Source organism: Eurytemora carolleeae, unplaced genomic scaffold, assembly GCF_000591075.1.
Source record: "Eurytemora carolleeae unplaced genomic scaffold, Eaff_2.0 scaffold69, whole genome shotgun sequence".
NCBI lineage: Eukaryota > Metazoa > Arthropoda > Copepoda > Calanoida > Temoridae > Eurytemora > Eurytemora carolleeae.
Genome location: NW_019396021.1, coordinates 66,944 through 87,489, shown reverse-complemented (window position 1 = coordinate 87,489; position 20,546 = coordinate 66,944). Strand labels below are relative to the sequence as shown.

General features: G+C 32.8%; 1 protein-coding gene across 1 annotated transcript; it reads left to right on the top strand.

Annotated features, from left to right (window-relative positions):
• The first annotated feature begins 5,772 nt into the window (after window positions 1-5,772).
• On the top strand, window positions 5,773-18,127 carry LOC111696453 (uncharacterized). Its single transcript, XM_023466092.1, has 10 exons — window positions 5,773-5,855; window positions 6,603-6,664; window positions 11,217-11,266; window positions 12,381-12,583; window positions 13,596-13,741; window positions 14,091-14,121; window positions 14,438-14,494; window positions 15,130-15,219; window positions 17,614-17,705; window positions 18,040-18,127. The coding sequence occupies exons 1-10, from the start codon at window positions 5,781-5,783 to the stop codon at window positions 18,125-18,127; spliced, it is 894 nt and encodes a 297-aa protein (XP_023321860.1). The 5' UTR covers window positions 5,773-5,780.
• The last annotated feature ends 2,419 nt before the right edge of the window (window positions 18,128-20,546 follow it).

Sequence of the window (20,546 nt, the reverse complement as noted above, 5' to 3'; positions counted from 1 at the left end):
CATTAGAAAGCTCTTGTGCTCTACTTTTAGAATCTGCAAAAAAATTTGCAAATTTGCGAAAATTGAATTTTTTATCGCAAAATCCAGTTTTATAGTAAAAATGTTTGCAAAAAAAAATTTGTCCAAAAAATGACAAATTATACATTTTTGAAAAGCCCTTGACCATGCCATTTCAAATATGCAAAAATTTTTGCAAAATTTTAAATAACCTGATTTTTAATCAAGAAAAACTAAAAATGTGCAAATTTCCTTTGACAGGTTGTTTGCAAAAAATTTGCAATTTTTTTTTCGCAAAACTTGTGCAATCCGTTTCCTTATGTCATAGGCTTTCCAAAAAGCTAAATTTTATCAAAATCTGACAAGTGAAAGTGGGTCAAAACAAAGATTTAGTTTGCTACAGGCAAAAGCAGTCATTCAGGCAGTGTGCCTGAGGACTCAGGCAGTTAGTATTAAAGCCCGGTTTTAGGCCTAAAGGGAGGGCTTTGGGTATGTAAGAAAAGTCAGAAAATTTCAACAGCCTCAGACCAATACTTTTTGAGTTATGTAAAAAAAACTACAGGGGGGGGTCAAATTGACCCCCCCCCAGCGGGAATAGGGTTAAAAAATCAGTGCTTGTGGCAAGTGTTTGGTTCCAGTTTAATCATGTAAATACGGCTTTTTGAGGACTTGCATTTAAACCTTCAATCACATACATGCATCTGTACATAGAGTGTCTCACTGAACATGAATAGAAAGAAAGAATAATGCGACAGTTAATGTCGGAAGTTGGATGTTGCATTTTCAGACACCAATTGGAACTTGTTTTTTACATTTTTAGACAACTCTCAGAATATTTCTGTTGTTTTTTAGGCAACCCCCAAATAATTCTGCTATTTTTTTAAAAATTAAGAAAAAAATTTCTCTTTTGCAACAGGGTGGACTTCTTGCCCCCCTCCCCTACAGAGGGGCAAGCCTTCTTAAGGGAGGCCCATGCCCCCCCCCCTTAATCAGGCTAGGGGGGCCTTGCCCCTCCCCCCCCCCACTAGTTGCGCGCCTGGTTAGAATCTATTAAAATATTTTGATATTATATTATTGATATTATATATTTTGATATATATATATATAACTACCTAATCTAATATATATACATATATATATTAGATATATTATATAAAGTTTGTATATGTTTTTTTTGCTATCTTTACGTCTCCTATACGTAACCTATGTAGTATGTACACTGTGATGTTTTAAATGTACGCAATATTTCAGGGATTACAGAATCCATTTAAGGATGAATATATGAACTGGAAAAGTAAATTTAAATTGAATTGATATCATTATAAATCAATGCAAGCTACAATTGTTACAATGTTTGTAAATGAAAAGATTATCAGAATATTGGGCTTGTCCGTTCGATGGTATCGACCTAGGTTACAAAAATATTCAGACGTAACGGTTTCAAGACGGAGAAATATAAAAATCCCCCGGGTTTAAAATAAGAATTAGTTGCATCTAGTTCGTTCCGCGCTCCGCTAGAATTAGCGCTCCACAGAGCAAGCAAACTTCTTTACATTAAACATGATTTTACGCTCCATGTTTTTCTATTAATGGTTGACATCATGGAAGGAACTGCAAAAATTTAATTAAACATGCATAAGGGATGGAAGAAGGGTTGGGGCTGTAATCCTAGGGAGAAAAATTAGCATGAAAAACCGTAATTAAAAAAAAATATAAAAGTGATTATGTTAAAGGATGAATCATGTTCAACCTCCAAAGTGTTAACCGAATTTTGGTCTTTAATTGTATATTGCGGAATATTTTTTGTTTCATAAAGTATACAGAGATTTTTAATGTGGTCCGTCTCATGCATACCCCCTTTCCATTTTAGAGAACAGTAACACTCTCTTTAAATATAAAGTTTGAGAACGTTTAATTGTTTCTTGTCAAAAGAAATAAGATAAATCTGTTTTGAAGAAACTTAAAGATAGATTATCATCTTATTATTGTCAAATTGCAGAAACTGTTGTGGTTGATTTTAATATTTAAGGACGCTACATAAAGAAATTACGTCCATGGTTTTCTAATCATTTTATCTTTGCAACCCAATACCGTAGACCTTAGATATTTCAATTATGAATTCTATGTTTGAAATATCAAAAGTTTATACTATTTTAAGAATTTGAGTTTGTGAAGAAGAATTAATTCCTTTCCTGGCATAAATTAGGAATTTGACAAGATGATATATCATTATGCTCTATCATTAAATACAGAAACGGAAGCAATTACATAGTTTTCTTTTTTTCTTTGAAATTAAACTGTCCATCATTGTATATATATATATTGTCCATCTTCTTTTATATATATATATATCCATGTACATGTAAATTGTAAATATAAATAGATTTTAGTCTCATAGTATATTTATTGTAAGTAATCTATAGTCTGAACGTAAAGATATTTACCGCCTTTTGATCAACATTACCAACCTATCATTCCCCCAAGAGAGGGAGGTTAAGTTAGTTAACGTCCCTTGGTAAAGTTAAACAAATTAACCACCCGCTCTGCACAGTTTAAAAATTCGAGCATTTTCATCTCAAAAGAAGATAAAACTATTTTTTTTGGAAATTGAAAATTTTACTTTACCACGGGTTCCCTCGAACAATTGTTGATGTTGAGTGGTAGATATCTGGGTTGTTGATGTTGAAAGGTAGATATCTGGGTTGTTGATTTTGAAAGGTAGATATCTGGGATATTGGTGTTGAAAGGTAGATATCTAGGTTGTTGATGTTGAAAGGTAGATATCTGGGTTGTTGATGTTGAAAGGTAGATATCTGGGTTGTTGATATTGAGAGGTAGATATCTGTGTTGTTGGTGTTGAAAGGTAGATATCTAGGTTGTTGATATTGAATGGTAGATATCTGGGTTGTTGGTATTGAAAGGTAGATATCTGGGTTGTTGATATTGAGAGGTAGATATCTGGGTTGTTGGTGTTGATAGGTATATATCTAGGTTGTTGATGTTGAAAGGTAGATATTTGGGTTGTCGATGTTAAAAGGTATATATCTAGGTTGTTGAAGTTGAATGGTAGATATCTGGGTTGTTGGTGTGGAAAGGTAGATATCTGGGTTGTTGAGGTTAAATGGTAGATATCTGGGTTGTTTATGTTGAAAGGTAGATATCTGGGTTGTTGGTGTTGAAAGGTAGATATCTGGGTTGTTGATGTTGAAAGGTAGATATCTGGATGTTAAAAGGTAGATATCTGGGATGTTGGTGTTGAAAGGTAGATATCAGGGTTGTCGATGTTGAAAAGTGGATATCTGGGATGTTAGTGTTGAAAGGTAAATATCTGGGTTGTTGATGTTGAAAGGTAGATATCTAGGTTGATGATGTTGAAAGGTAGATATCTGGGTTGTTGATGTTGAAAAGTAGCTATCTGATTTTCTAATTCCTATAACTTAGCAACCCGTTTTCCTAGACCTTTGATTTTCCAAACTATTAATTCTGGTAGATAGTCTAAGTTTGAAACATCAAAGGATTACACCATCAGGTTCCAAAAATAAAGGGGTTATAAAATGTAGGTTTGTTTCAACATTTGTAACCCTTGTTTTTTAAAATGCCACCAAAGATTTTTAATCTGTATCTAAATTTAATTTTTTTTATCCCCAAACGTTTTATAAATACAACTAACTTTAAAATTTACAGCCCTATCTTAAAAAAATGCCCCTTATTTTATTTAGCTAATGCTAAAATAATTTAAAAGTTTTGCCCCTAGCAAAAAAAACCTTAGTTTAAAAAATGCCCCATATATTTTAAAGATGCCCTTAAACAAATAAATTTGACCCCAAATAAAGATTTAAGATTTCCCAAACACAAAATTGACCAAACAAGCCTCTCAAAAATAAAATTTGCTCTAAAAATGAACATTTCAATTTTCCCCCAACTAAAAAAACTGCCAACCCCAAACAAAATTTGCCCCTGAAATATAGTTTGAGATTTTTCCCACACAAATTTGCCCCAAACTGAATAAACGATCCCAAATATAAAATCTTCCCCCAAAAAATCCTGAGTTTGTAAGGTAGTTTTTTCATGGTTGCATATAATACACATTTTTCTTGCCCCCCACCCTAAAAATGTTTAGGGGCGTGACAAATCATTGCCCTATGCCCCCCCCCCCCCTAGCTTAAGGTCTAGTTGCGCGCCTGAAGGGGTTGCAATCTGCTACGTGAACTCCCAAGTACGTATATTTGGGAGAAATAATCAATATTGAAATAGGAAACAAGGATATCTTCCTAGAATTATTGCTAAGACTATTAAAGGTACAATTTTAAATGGTGCGAGAAACTATTAGAACAGAGGGTCATTTTAAAATAACGTCTTGTTTAAGGAGGGTTATTTAAAACTTTTAAAGAATTGGACCTAAACAATACTCTTTTTAAAAAGATACTGAATTGTTACAGTTTACAATTAAATAAAAACTATTTTTTTCTGTTCATTCCTCTGAGTTCAGTCATAAAATCTCTGATTATTTAGATTCTCGTACTTCAAGTAAACTTCTCCCGAGGTCGCAAACCTTCTCTAGAACTCTAACTTTTATATGGTAAAGTTCATGTCCAGGATGAATAAAATGTTCTCAGGCAGGTTTGTATGGAGATTTCTAATGTAACCAATATGTCCTTCAATCTTTCATTTAAAGATCTTGTTGTCTGTCCTATATATTGTAGTTTACACTGCTCACATGTAATACAGTAAACTACATTTTTGGTCTTACAGTTGAAAGTTCCATTAATCTCAATCTTCTTGCTGGTATAAGAGGATTGTATATTTAGGGACAAGTTGGGCAATTTAAACCTCAAGGTTTCATACCAGGTATAAGCCTCTTTGGCCTCATTCTAGGAGGATCAGGAATTCTGGCTCGGATGAGTTTATCCCTGAGATTAGGAGGTCTCCTATAGGTAACCATAGGAGGATTTTGAAAAACCTCCTTCATCCAAGGATCCTGGACCATGGTTCTCCAATGTTTCTGTATGATGGAGGAGATACAAGGTAGCTGGGGATTAAATGAAATAGAGATTATAACTCAATCTGGTTTCTCCTTTTTCTCCACTTTTTTTTAAGCAACTTCTATAAGTATAGCTTTAGCTCGGACTATAGCAGAGTCAACAATTGAAAAATTGTAATCCCTGCTGAGAAGAAATTCCCTCAGTTTTGAAAAATTGTGCATCCCTAATCTGTGGGTTTTCTGTAGAGATTCTGTGATTATCTTCAATGTACAGTTTTGTGTCAAGGAATGGAATACTTTTTGTTCTGTGGCACCAGCAGACTTAGGGCTGGGCACGTTCCGACTTTTTTGAAATCGTTCCGTTCCGTTCTAGAACGAGGGCCTTCAGCTAAATCGTTCCGTTCTCTAATCGTTCCAATATTTTTAAGAACGCGTTCTAAGCGTTCGTTTTTTTTTCGGAACGATGGGATCGTTCTTGATCGTTCCGTTCGTTCTCGGCAAAGAACGATCGTTCCACTGTTTGAAAAAAAAATTTGGGGGGCCGGGGGCATTTTTTTTTAAAAATTGGGGGCATTTTTTTCAAATTGGGGGCAATGGGGGCAAAGCTGTTAGTGGAATTTGAAAATGTTTTTTTAATTGGGGGCATTTCTTTTTAAGTTGGGGGCAAAAAATTATTTTGGGATCGAGAAAATCAACTATATGGACCCCTGCATTAATGTTCTTACCTGGGTTTAAAATTTCTAAAATTAAGTGGGTTAGCTTTTGTTGGAAAAATTCCAGACAATATGCTTGGATCCAGACAATGCTGGTGTTCCAAGCTAGTATACATATCTGCATTTTTCAGATTTGGATTAGGCTGTTAAAAATGAAATTAAAAGTGAGTATCAAGATTCCTTTTACTTTTTAAATAGATTTATTGATAAAGATTATGTATAGACAACTTTATATTAAATTTTACCTTACAATCCTGTATAAAAAGCTAAACAATGGATGTTATCATCAAGCATGGTGTAACTCTATGTAACTTATTTCCTTGTATCATTATATCTTTGCATTCTTAGATCCTTGAATCCTTGTATCCTTGTATCCTTGTATTATTATATCCTTGCATTCTTATATCCTTGTATCCTTGTATCGTTGTATCCTTATATTCTTATCCTTATATTCTTATATCCTTAAATACCTTCATATCCTTGTATCCTTACATCCTTTTATACTTATGTCCTTATAGTATATTTATATCCTTGTATATCCTTGTATCCTTGTATCCTTGTATCCTAGTGTATCCTAGTGTATCCTTGTATCCTTGTATCCTTGTATCCTTGTATCCTTGTATCCTTGTATCCTTGTATCCTTGTATCCTTGTATCCTTGTATATCCTTGTATCCTTGAATCCTTGTATCCTTGTATCCTTGTATCCTTGTATCCTTGTATCCTTGTACCCTTGTATCCTTGTATATCCTTGTATCCTTGTGTCCTTGTATCCTTGTATCCTTGTATTGGTATCCTTGTACCCTTGTACTTCTGAACCCTTGTTTCCTTGGTTTTTTTTGTGAGGAAATCTAAGTCTCACACAGAAAAATATAAGAATTTTAATGTTTTTTCTTATTTTATGATATTCTAGAATATTGGTAGAGTGACAGTTCTTCTTCTGGTTCAACTCAGCCTCTGCAGAGGACTTAATGTGTAAGTTTTTTCATAGTTATTTTCCTGAGAAAACCAGACTTTATTGATTAGCTGTTTTTATCTTTATTTTGGATCCCGCTTTAGAATATTTCAAAAGAAGAATTTGCATTACAGTGAATGGAATCCAAACAAACAGACAGACAGACAAACATAGATGTCTACTTTATATCTATATATAAATTTGGCTTGTCTGTTTTTTTTGTTTGTCTGTTTGTATCCAATAAACGTCAAAACGGCTGAACCGAACGGGCACAAATTTTTTGTGGGACATCTAGGGACCCCAGGGAAGGTTTATGAATGATTGAAATTTTAAAAATTTGTGTTTAAAAGTTTTTTATTTTTGTAAAATTTTGAAAATGCGCGAAAAAATATTATGAAATCCGCAAACTTTTTTTGTTTTTGTTTTATACTGTACAAAGAGAAGATGCTCACAGAAAAAGCCACAATTAAAAGTTTAAATAGAAGATGGGCGCGAAGCGCCCTAAAAGCCTAGAAAGAAGGGCGCGAAGCGCCCTGAATTTCTAGTACAGATATATTAGGAAAACAGGAAGCTATAGAAAACAGGAAAATAGAGAAATTATGAAAAATAAAGAAAACAGGAGAATTAAGATTGAAGTACAAGAAACAAGTGAGATTAGAAAGATTAGGCAGCGTAATGTTCTAAAACAGAAAAGATGCAGAAAATAGGAATATGAAAGAAAAGAGATGAAGGCAACTGCAGAGAAGTATTAAAAAATAAGTGAGTTTACATAAATAGAAACATCCCAAAATCAGAAACAAGAGAAATACAGAAAGAATTCATTACTCAGGCTAGACAGGGATTAATACAGTGCAGATAAACAGGAACATACGGAAAACATAACTATTTAGAAGAAAGGGAATATTAAGAAATTCGAGAGTTTCTAAAAGAAAAAAAGAAAGATTGTAATTCTACAGGAACAGAAAAAAGATACAGAGAGTCCCAAAACTTGTTGAATAAGAAATGCCAATAACACTGCAGAATCGATAATAACACACCTACTTAAGTGTTCTTAATTTAAATCCTTGACGAAGCACATTTGATCAAAATACAATTGCCATACGATCACGTATAAAACTGCAAAGAAAATTCAAAGCAAAATTTCAATTGGTACTTTCTGATATCAATAACATGCTATATTTAATAACAACCACGGTCCGAAATTGAAGATTAGATTAGTAGATAGTTTTTATGTTGTGATGTGGAAATAATATATCTAAAGGAACTGAGTTTTTGCCGCAAACTCAAATTTTCTAATAATTTAAAATAGCATAGTTTTACACCCACAAGGGTTTAACCAGTTTGTCACATGATCTGACGGCAAGATATGATCTGTTTCCCCTCCCATTTTCTCCCCATCATGCCCCCCCTCCCCCCTATGACCTAACTCCTCTATAGCTGTGCCATACACATCTTTATTTTATTTTCGGAAAAGCCCCCCCCCCCCATCCATTACCTAACCTGGGGGTCAGTGATCTCAAAATTCAAAAGAAGATATGCCAATCTAAGATTAGAATACTTATTGGCATTTTAAGTCAGATTATCAGGCTTCAATTTCTTGATTTTAAACCATCTTGAATTCTGATTTTAACCTGCATGAATATACTATATACTAAGAAAACAATCGCTATATCTCTTTCTAACTAGCGTACGTCTGTGGACTCAAACTAGTATAATTAAAATGTTGAGCCCATTTGGACTCACAGATTCTTCTAACCGAATTCATCATAAAATTAGAATTTGTGTCGAGGTTCAGTTCCGATTTATACATTCGTATTCGATATAACTCCCCCCTCCCCAAAGACCAAAACTCTCATTAAGTGACTCAAAAAATTACTACCAGGCTTCGCGCCACGGCTTTGCAATCAATTTTAGGATTTTACCTTCGCGAACCGGCAATTTTTCATCGTGTTCCAAAAACACAAAGGAATTGAGTCTTTGCTTCAAACTCTGTTTTTTAAATCTCTAATCTGTGCATTTTAGCCATACACACTTTTTCATTTTACTACCAGCAATTGATGTACCCTGGGGCCCTATCGGTTCAGATGTTTTGACGTGGATAAAACAAATCAAAAAACAGACAAGCTTCCATATTTGATCTCTTCTTTGCTCTCATTCATTATCTCTCCTCTGCTCCTATTAATTCTCTATTCTCTGCTCCCATCTATTTCTCTCCTCTGCTCCCATCTATTTTCTCTCCTCTGTTCCCATCTATTTTCTCTCCTCTGCTACCGATATATTATCTCTCCTCTGCTCCCAATCTATTCTCTCTCCTCTGCTCCCAATCTATTCTCTCTCCTCTGCTCCCAATCTATTCTCTCTCCGCTGCTCCAAATCTATTCTCTCTCCTCTGCTCCCATCTATACTCTCTCCGCTGCTCCAAATCTATTCTCTCTCCTCTGCTCCAATCTATATTCTCTACTCTGCTCCCAATCTATTCTCTCTCCTCTGCTCCCATCTATTCTCTCTCCGCTGCTCCAAATCTACTCTCTCTCCTCTGCTCCCATCTATTCTCTCTTCTCTGCTCCCATCTATACTCTCTCCTCTGCCCCCATCTATTCTCTCTTTTCTGCTTCCATCTATATTCTCTCCTCTGCACCCATCTATATTCTCTTCTCTGCTCCCATCTATTCTTTTTCCTCTGCTCCCACGAAAACACTTAATGTCTTGAATTTGTACATTATTTAAATATTAGAAAAGTAGAAGGGGGTATGATTGATTTAACACAGGTTTTATTTTATAATCATAAATTATACACTAAACATCATTAGGAACATACATAAAACATATTATTTTGTTTACAGTAAACAAATGATACTGTACAGAAATCTTAAAGGTACTGTAGACGTAAAATTACATGTTACTCTTTATTTTTGGGTGTTATGTCCGATTAACAACGGTAACCTGAAAAAAAACTTTGTCGGATAAAGAAGGTGCCCGATACATCAATCATTTTCTTTCTTAATGACTCGCACATTTATATGCTTTAGAAAGAAAACGGACGAAATTGTCAAAATTAAACACTTTTAATGCTAGTAAATCAACAATCTCTCTCGGATTTTTGATCAGATAAGGGGTTGAAAGGGTAGTTGTCAGGTGTTTGCGCTGCAAATTTTAATTTGGTTCTTTTTTAGATACTTAGGCCGGAATTCAGAAAAAAATAAAATTCAATAAATAATTTGAAGTTATTTGACAGTGTTTAGTTACATTAGATAAGGCTTGTAAGCGCACTAATCGTACCTTGTTTTCTCACAGATCCATCTAAATGAATTCTTGGCGCTTATAATTCAAGTAAAAACTCCTCTGCTCGGCTCTACTCGTCATACTCACTGTAATCAATATTTTGGTTGGTTTTGTTCAGATTTCATCTCTCATCTGTCTTGTGTAACTGTTAGACTAGAACAGATTGAGTAGAGGTTTAGAGGAAGATGAATCTTACAACCTTATCAATCTTAAACAAGCTCTTTCATTTTATACAAATTATTAAAAAGAAAAAATGTGGATTTCCCCTTTTTTGCTCCTCTCACCCCTGAGACCCATCTCGCCGCTACCGGCCGCCAGTAAATATGATTTCGGAGTTTTCTTCATAAAGTGATAATCGTTGAAACTCAAATAAATTTGCAAAAATGAATTTGAAATTTGTCTAAAAATTCTAAAGTCAACTAATAAAAGCAAGAAATCTGAAAACTTTTACTATTCTAAACTGAAGGACCGAACAAGGCTTGCAGATAAATCAGCAACATAAACTTTGAAGGTTTAACATCAGAAATGATCTCCTAAAAGTTTGTAAACCAAGTGACTTCAATAAAACATAACACACCATCGTATCTAATTTCAAAAGTTTTCTTTTTATTAGTACTAGAGTGCTGTTGTCAAGTTGTAGGCAAGAAAGAATTGATTTCCTCTTGAGTGAGAACATTTGTGTTTTGAATCTCTGTATCAAGCATTAGTCTCTATCTTATACAAATCTACGGATTAATTAAATTTCTCCTGGATATCCCGTAATGGTATATACTCTGCGCTCTGCAGGAACAACTTTAATTTGAGGGATTAAGCATTAATCTCCATCTTATACAAATCTACGGATTAATTAAATTTCTCCCGGATATCCCGTAATGGTATATACTCTGCGCCATCCAAAAACAACTTTAATTTGAGGGATCAAGCATTAGTCCCCAATTAACATCGAAAATCGGGCAAATTTTAACATTCGAATTACGACATTTTACATTATTAAGAGAAAATAATCAGTCAAATGGGATGTATGAAGCAAAACTATATTACAGTGGTCGTTATATATATCAATACAATGAAGACAGCTTTCGATTTCAAATTTTGATTTTTACCAAGCTTCTAAACAGTATGGATTCACACATACATGGAAACAAAGAGAGCTTTTCAAATAAAAAGCTTCTGTAAACTTGGAATTTGAAAAAAGCTTGTTATAAATCAAAACTTAAACAGAAAAGTCGTCTTCATAGTATTGATATAATCGCCTATATACAAATGTATTTTATATTTTCTTCATTTTAGTATTCCCGAGGATGGATATGAAGAACTTCGGAATCTGCTAAATCGTTTAGGTATTTTTCTTAATTAAAGTTCATAATTTGCAAACTGGAAAAATCCAAGATGACTAGAGGCTTATATTGTGTGTATATGTTATGGGAAAGGATATGGTGGGAGGGGGATATGGAGGCAATGCAAACTATACGTATATATCTACATAAATATAGTAGTTTCAAGGATAATTTGAGTAATCGATTTTTTTTTTTGATTTATTACATTTCCAACCAGAGAAGTGCAATGGCTTTAGTAAAATATTACCCTTTGTTTCGTCAATTTTCTCTTCAACAACTTTCATATTTTGGTTAATTTACAATACATATTTATACCCTTGTAACAAATTTTTAAAATGAAGAAGAAAATTGTTTACAATCATAATATACATGGATGAAAAATAAAATGTTCAATGGTTGATATTAGGGTTTTCAATTTCCAACTGGTTCCTTAAAGGCCTTACAAAGCTTATCCTGAAGCTGTTAAGAAACATTGAAAAATACCAAATTTTTGAAAATTAAGAGCGGAACATGACTCTATAGATGTCACACAGAGCTAGTTGTGAGATGATTAAAAGATAAGCTGTATTCAAATAGTTTAGGGTGCACCTTGTATCCAAACAGTTTAGGGTGCACCTTGTATCCAAAAANTTAATACTATATGATACTAGAACACAGTATTTAGTTTTATTTATAAAATACGTTTTTGGACACCTTGTATATATATGGTTGATATGATTAGTACCACTAATGATCACACGTGTTATAAAAAGATGGTGATGAACAAAATGGTGGGCCAGTTGTAGAATCGAACGAGATTCAAAATAAGTATTTTTATTTATAAAAAAATGGAAGAAAATTTTTTCCTTTAGATTGTGTCTCTGAAGTTTAAATAAATTTCTAACAATGTGTGCATTGTACAATGCAGGGAACCAGAATAAATGGAATTTGTGTCATCTTTCTACCATTAAATATCAATAAGTTTTTAAATTTGCCCAGAACATTTTGAAATAGCGACATTTTGAGTAAATTAAATATCAAAGACGACATTTATTCCTCATATTTCTGATTCCTTCTCTACTTGTAAACACTTTTTTGGTATTCATGATTCATAAAGTTTATTCGATTTAAATATTAGAATCAAGAACCAGAACTCTGGAGGCTAGAGTAGAGTACCTAGAACAGGAGTTGAACTCACTCGATCAAATCACAAGGGAACAGAATTCCAGCGTTAAGATCACCAGGACGGATACACCGGTCGTTGAAATCTCTAGGCTTGAGAGGTTGGAGCAGAGGTTTGAGATTATGGAGGAGATCTTGGCTCAACCTGATGGGAAACAGGTTAGATCAATTAAGGGCGGCTTATTTTATTTAAATGTATTACCCTTCGATCCAATCTCACTCATTTCTTTTAATTATCATCAGAAGCTGTTAATCTAAAATCTCTCTATGAGAGATGAGCGCATGCAATTGCAATAAAACTGGTAAGCGTGGTCTTAATTGCTTCAAACTGTAGATTAGGGCTGCATAGTTTGTCTTAAATAAGCAGTAAAAATTCATATTATGGAGAAGGTCAAATACAATCGTTTTTAATTTTAGGACTAGAAAATGAATATATCTTACACTGGAAAGGAACGTTTAGCAAAAAAGATACACATTATCTATATTATCTATTATATCTACAAACATACAGTGTGTCCAAAAAATTGTATTATTTTTTTAAGCTTTTTAAATAGACTCAAAAATATGCTTTGTTAGTAGTTTTTAATTTTAAAATAGGTTGCTTTTGTTTATTTTATGTTTTCAAATGCTTCTGTTTGGTGTTTAACTAAATAATTATATATTTGGACATTTTCCATTCCATAATTAATACTATATGATACTAGAACACAGTATTTAGTTTTATTTATAAAATACGTTTTTGGACACCTTGTATATATATGGTTGATATGATTAGTACCACTAATGATCACACGTGTTATAAAAAGATGGTGATGAACAAAATGGTGTGCCAGTTGTAGAATCGAACGATTTTTTTTGCGAGGCCTGAGATTCAAACTTAAGTACTTTTTTTTATAAAAAATGGAAGAACATTTTTTCTTTAGATTGTGTCTCGATCTGCTGTTTCAACAAAAGTGTGCATTGTACAATGCAGGGAACCAGAATAAATGGAATTTGTGTCGTTTTNGGGGGGGGGGGTGTTAGGTGGTAATGCATAGATTAAATATTTAATCTTTGTGAAAATAATAATTAATGATAGAGCCCAGAAAGATCATTTGAGAAGGATTTTCTAGACTTAAGTTATAAAAATTAATATCTCTGATAGATGAATTAAAAAGACACTTAAATTAAGGATGTTAAGTACGATGAACTACAAAAAGGAACTAGAACCGGGAAACAATTTCTCTTTTCCTTCTTCCCTGCATCCAGTTCAACTGCATCATCTTCTACATCATGCTCATGCACATCAGAGATACAGCAGCTTAATGACGTTATCAAGTAAAATAATATTATTATTCTGGTTTTGAATTTGGTGATGATATTATTGTTGGTAATGATGTTGTTTTTGCTGTTGATGTTGTTGTTGCTGATGATGTTGTTGTTGACCGGCAATGATGTTGTTGTTGGCAATGATGATGTAGGATTTGATAATGATTTTATTAAGTTGATGATAGTATTGACGTTGGTGATGATGTGGTATTTGTTGATGATGTTGTTGATAATGATGGTATGAATGCTGACATTGTTATTGTCGATTATCTATTCTTTTTTAATGTGAATGGTTTTGTTTTTTATTGATATTCTTTGGATTAGTTCGAAATTTTCAATTCAACAAGTTTTATTTCAGTTTTGTATCAGCTAGGTCTAAACCAGTACAGGTCCTAATTTTTTAACATATTTCTTTTCATTATTTATTAAATTTCTATATTACATATCATTTGCTAAACTATATTTTGAATATACATTACATACACGATGTAAAAGTAATAGTGAATTATTTAGAAATTGTAAAATCGGAACAAAAATCTATACGCTATTTGACTTTTAATTTCATAAAAGGAAAAAAACTTTTTACTCTTTTAAAGCGGTATCGTGTATGTACTTAGTGACACCATTTAACTGTTTTTGGTAAAATCTTTCATTTTTATACTTTATTAAACCTAAAATCTAATTCATGAAAACTTTTCTTTGAAGGGTGGTGTAGCTGGAGGTTATGAAATCTTTGATGAGGCTCAATTTCAATATAGTGAGGTAAGATAATTTTTCATTCATAGTTATTATGTTTCAAATGGTTTTATTACAAATAAAAAATAGGATTAATATTGTATAAATATTTCAGACTTTTCTAGAAATCGTAATTTAGAATGCATTTAAAAGTTCTTAATTAAAAGCATTTTCATTTAGCCTTATTTTTGGCCGTTATTGATATTGGTATTGGTATTGATAATGGTATTAGTAATAACAAAGATATTGATATTTATTTTAATACTTTTTATCGATATTGAAGTTAAAATTGATATTGATATTGATATTGGTATTGGTATTGATATTGATTTTGGTATTGATATCAATATTGATATTGATATTGATATTGATATTGATATTGATATTGATATTGATATTGATATAAATATTGATATTGATATTGATATTAGTATTGGTATTGGTATTGGTATTGATATTGATATTAGTATTGGTATTGGTATTGGTATTGATATTGGTATTAGTATTAGTATTAGTATTGGTATTGGTATTGGTATTGGTAATGATATTGGTATTGATATTGGTATTGATATTAGTATTAGTATTAGTATTGGTATAAGAATTAATTTGGTATTAATATTAGAACAGAAAATGTTTAACAAACTATGAATCAAACTTTTTAGATATTTGCGAATATAACGAACCTATACAGTAAGGTTCAGGCCAACAGAGCGGATATAGATACTAAATGCAGCAAAAAGAAATGTGATATGGTGAGAACTGTAAAATAATTAACATAAATTGATCTTCATCAATTTTGACCTTTAATCAATGTTAAAATGTCTTCTCAAGCCCAATCTTATTTTCACGAATACTGGTTTTAAAGGGACTGCTTTAATAATCCTCCGATTAAAGGGACTGCTTTAATATTCCTCCAATTAAAGGGACTGCTTTAATAATCCTCCAATTAAAGAGTCTGCTTTAATAATCCTCCAATTAAAGAGACTGATTTAATAATCCTCCAATTAAAGGGACTGCTTTAGAAATCCTCCGATTAAAGGGACTACTTTAATATTCCTCCAATTAAAGAGAGACATGCCCTATACACAACGATGAAGCCTGGATCTTTTCAATAATTCGGAAGCTAAATTCTTCATGGTTTCTGCTGTAAAAAAAGTTCAAGATAATTCTGCAGATAAACTACAGTTAAAGGGAACATTTAAAATAATACTTGAGGCCGAATTTAAAGAATTTGAGCCACGGTTTAAATTTGAGCCGCGGCTCAAATATGGTTGGTTCCACTTTAAATCGTATTAAATCTTCGGTTTTGGGGGGATTTGAGACGCGGGGCTCATATTCATTATATTCGGCCTTTATTCAGACAAAGTATACCGTTGTGAATCGGACATGCCACTCTATCGATGGAGGGTCACTTCAAATTACGTTTACAGTCCCTTTTGTGATATCTATGAGCACCTATTTCTAAATTGTATATTGTTTAACAAATGTGTATTTTTCTAAGATTTATGAGCATAAAAAGTAGTATTTAAATACCTATTAAATCTCAAATCCGAACCAGAGGCAATTTTTAGAAAAAGTAAACACATGTGTGTATTAGATACTTAATTTAACCAACCGCAATTGTGGTAATTTCTTTGTCATTATTCAAAAATAAGTATCTATGCATGAAACAATAAACAGTTATGTATATATGTCTGTATAATGTATCTACCCAAACACATGCAATAAAATTGCAGGGTGTCTCAAAGAATGCCTTATTATACAGTAAGACTCAATAAACTGTGGAATAGGAAGACTTATTATTTTAATCAGTTTAATGAACAAAAAATGCAGTGTACCCTGATCCATTGCACTTAACAAATTAATTATTTTGCCACTAATCCAAACTTTTTACTTTAAAACAAATTCAAAGAATATTATTGATGTGTCGTCTTCCTATTTTTTCACAGTTTTATTTTTACCATTTTACAGTTTACTTTAAAACATCCCGTGGCCGAATTTAATGAATTTGAGCGGCGGTTTAAATTCCATCTCCGGTTTCTTATTGTGGTTTGCATGATATTAATTATATATTGACACATGAAACCATGCGTTTAATTATTTACCTGGTTAAACGAAAAGAAACATTAGATTACAAAAAATAGGATAAATGTTTTTAACAATATCTAGGTTTTGAATCTAGTAACAAGCTTCTTTAAAACATTAAACTGATATATTATAATTCTTTGCTTGTCTGTACGTCAATCTAACGTAAAAAAACAGCTTTTGTAGCACCCTGATTTGTTTCTAAGGGGACTTTATACGTAATTTGTTCAAATGACCCCCTAGGGATGTTAACGTTTTTCATTTTTTTGAAAAACGATCGTTTCGGTCTGAAAACGACGACGAAAAATGGAAAACAAAACGATCGTTTTTAAAATTGATCGTATTTTTTAAAAGCTCGTTTTTAAAAAATGGTCGTTTTTAAAACGATCGTTTTCAAAAACGATCGTTTTTTAAAAAGGTCGTTTTTCAAAACGATCATTTTTATCAAAATCGTCGTTTCGTAAACGACTACCCTTCGTTAAGTTTTTCCCAAAACGACCGTTTTTAAAATTAGTCCTTTCGTTAACGATCGTTAACGACAACCCTTCGTTAACGATCTTTAACAAGGGCCATTCGTTAACGATCGTTAACATAATTGTTAATAAAATTTATATTTAAAAAAAACGATAATTTTTAAAAAACAATCGTATAAAAAACGGTCGCAAATAGTTTTATAAAAGCAATCGTTATTCGTTTTCTAAAATTTCAAAAGGAGAGGGTCGTCTTTAAAAACGATAGTTTTTTTCCAAAAACGAAACGATCGTTTCAAAAAACGATTGAAAACGAAACAAAAAACGATCGTTTAACGTTTTAACAACCCTACCCCCATGCCATATTCATGTTAACCTACTCTTTACGCCATTATTTCACCCACAGTAAAGAAGATATTGCCGTTGTTCTGTCCTAAACAAATCTATTTTGATTTTTTTTGTCGCTGCTGCATAAATCCGCTGGATGAAACCAAAATTTTAAGAAGTCGGAAATTCAACTCTTTAAAAGAGGGACAATGGTCACTTAAAATAACGTTGACAGTGCTTTTCTGAAGAAAATAATTTGTTTAGATATTGAACAAGGCAAAGAAGGTGAACCAAATGGTAAAGTTCCTCTCCACCATGAACATCACTTACTTAGAGACCGTCGTGAACATGCTCAGGAACACAAACTTTAATCATTATTTCATTTCTAATTTAGAAAGTAAAACCTGGAAGCAAATAAATCTAAAATTTCTCTAAAACGATCAATTAAGTAAAGAAAATTGCGAAAAGGGAAATCCCCCCCCCCCTAGTGTTGTTTAATATCAATCTTATTTTTAAAATATGACTATGACATTTTCATTTCAAAAGAATAGTGATTTTTGTAATTCTTTTGTTAAAAGCTTTTGATATATAATAACTTTCAATAATTAGCAGATTAATTTAAAATCTTTCCGTCTACGAATTTTAAATGTAATTATATTACTAATTGTTTATTGTTTGTGCGTACTGCAGTACAAGTACTGCCACTGCTACATTAACCAACCTGGACGCATGTTTGAAGGATCCCACCTCTGCTACATGTACTGCTGCTTATGGGTGAGTAAAACCAAGAATGATATATTTCTTTATATTATTGGTGTACTGTAGTTTCGGGGACAAATGTAAACAAAACTAAGCTAGATCCGGGCTGGGATTATTTACATTCCTACCAGATATTGTTTATTGACTGCTCATATGCTGATAGGCTAAGCAGGCATATATTGTTCCGGTCATGCTACAGTTCCATGAAAGATTTTTTGACTGCCATCTAACGGCCACTTTTTGCATATAATACACATTCAGGGGTTAAGTTTTACAACTTCTAAAGAAATACTCCAATTTTTTAATATGAATTATAAAATTTTTGAATTTAGTCTATTTTTGAAGATTCTGTATTTCATATTCAGAGGATCCTTAAATATCCTTGAATACATGGATGCCTGCTGGTCGTGTACAGTGCTTGTACACAATAGAACATGCTGTAGAAAATCTCTGAGTGAAACCAACAATAGTATTTGTCCATCGGAGACAATTATTTGACAAAGATTTAATCGGAAAATTAGGAAATTATGCGTTTTTGTTTCACTGCCAAAAAAAAAGATCGTTCATTTGGTTCTATTTTTAGTTGGGTCATGCAAATATCTTCTCTCAGAGTTAAAATTTTATATAGTGGAAGAAGATACTAGAATAAATAGTTTTGAAAGTAAAACTTCTCAAAATTTTGTGGTGCCTTTATAATTCCAAAAACGAAAGGAACGAGCGAACGAAGCGAAATAGTTTCATTTTATCCTAAAATTTTCATATCATTGAACTGATTTTATGTTAAATTCAGGGGGGCTGGATCTTAGCTACCTGACCGTGTATATTCACGGGGGTTGGATCTTAGCTACCTGACCGTGTATATTCAGTGGGGCTGGATCTTAGCTACCTGACCGTGTATATTCAGGGGGGCTGGATCTTAGCTACCTGACCATGTATATTCAGGGGGGCTGGATCTTAGCTACCTGACCGTGTATATTCAGGGGGGCTGGATCTTAGCTACCTGACCGTGTATATTCACGGGGGTTGGATCTTAGCTACCTGACCGTGTATATTCAGGGGGGCTGGATCTTAGCTACCTGACCGTGTATATTCAGGGGGGCTGGATCTTAGCTACCTGACCATGTATATTCAGGGGGGCTGGATTTTAGCTACCTGACCGTGTATATTCAGGGGGGCTGGATCTTAGCAAATATGCATTGCGCTTTCGGAGTACAAATGATGGGAAGGTTTTGTATCTTGAATTTTACTCTGTTTTCTCAGAACCGTTGATTAAGGATGAAGCTCTGTAAAAGACTGTAATAGTACGTTTTCCTGTAAAAATGTAATCCTTCACACGAAAAAGGTCTTGAGGATTTTAATAGTTAAATGGAAATAAATTCTCCAAAATAAATATTTTCAGAAATCACCCTGGAGTATTGTAATATACAGATTGATCTTTGGAAGTTAATTGCATGGCCTGAACAATTAGTAAAGATTAACGTACGCATTATCACTCTATATACTATAACCTCGTTGGTTGAACTGTTTATAAAACCACGATGTGGAATTGCCGGATATTGCCGGATAAAATATTGATAATTCCAATTTTTTCAGTACTTGCTATGGTATTTTCAGTACTTGCTGTGGTATTTTCAGTACTTGCTATGGTATTTTCAGTACTTGCTATGGTATTTTCAGTACTTATCTGCAATGATAAGTTGGTTATGTGCCCCAGGTTTAAGTAATTTATTGCTAGTTTCTCCAGATATTTCAAACTCTATTTTGGAATAAGGTAAAATCAAGGTGTCTGAAAAATATATATGAAAATTTATGTTACTATTGCCATAAAAATATATTAGTTATTTTGTTTTTCTTCAGAGACACTTAATTAAGCAACATATTTATTATCAGTTTAAGTTTTTCATAAATTTAAGCCATGGAGAAAACATTTGTAACAGTGTAGGTTTAAATATATTCTATAAAGGGCCGGTTGTCTTATTTCTCAGGGGAATGTGGGATTCACTACGATACCAATAAAACCTTAATCTGGTTAATAAAGTGGAAGATGAAATAGTAAATTCTGGCTTAAGCAGTTTTTAATTCGGAAAATTTCTCCATTGCTGAAGAAGTAACAAGCACGCAAGTAACTTTGCAGAGAAAACAGAAATAAAATGGAGGGTCATTTACAAATTGAAATTACGATTATTTTTCCCCGTCAAACTTAAGATTTTCTGGGACACTCTGTAAATAGAGAGGTTTACGTGAATGATAGCCTAAAGTAATGTAGCTCATATACTGAGCAATGATTAGATAATGAGAGTCCATATATCATTCAACTATCTATTTCTCAATTCTCGTTGGTTACTCCAATTAATGTTCTGGAGTTTGAAACCTAAATTGAGATTACATGAATCCTAATCATTTTCGGGTTAATCACCAATTATTTTTAGGAAGCCCCA

Bases quoted from the DNA above. Each gene is read 5' to 3' on its own strand.
- LOC111696453 (XM_023466092.1), top strand. From the start codon at position 5,781: ATGCTGGTGTTCCAAGCTAGTATACATATCTGCATTTTTCAGATTTGG. The intron at 11,267-12,380 runs GTATTTTTCTTA...TTTAAATATTAG, and splicing joins GAATCTGCTAAATCGTTTAG to AATCAAGAACCAGAACTCTG. The intron at 12,584-13,595 runs GTTAGATCAATT...ACTTAAATTAAG, and splicing joins CTCAACCTGATGGGAAACAG to GATGTTAAGTACGATGAACT.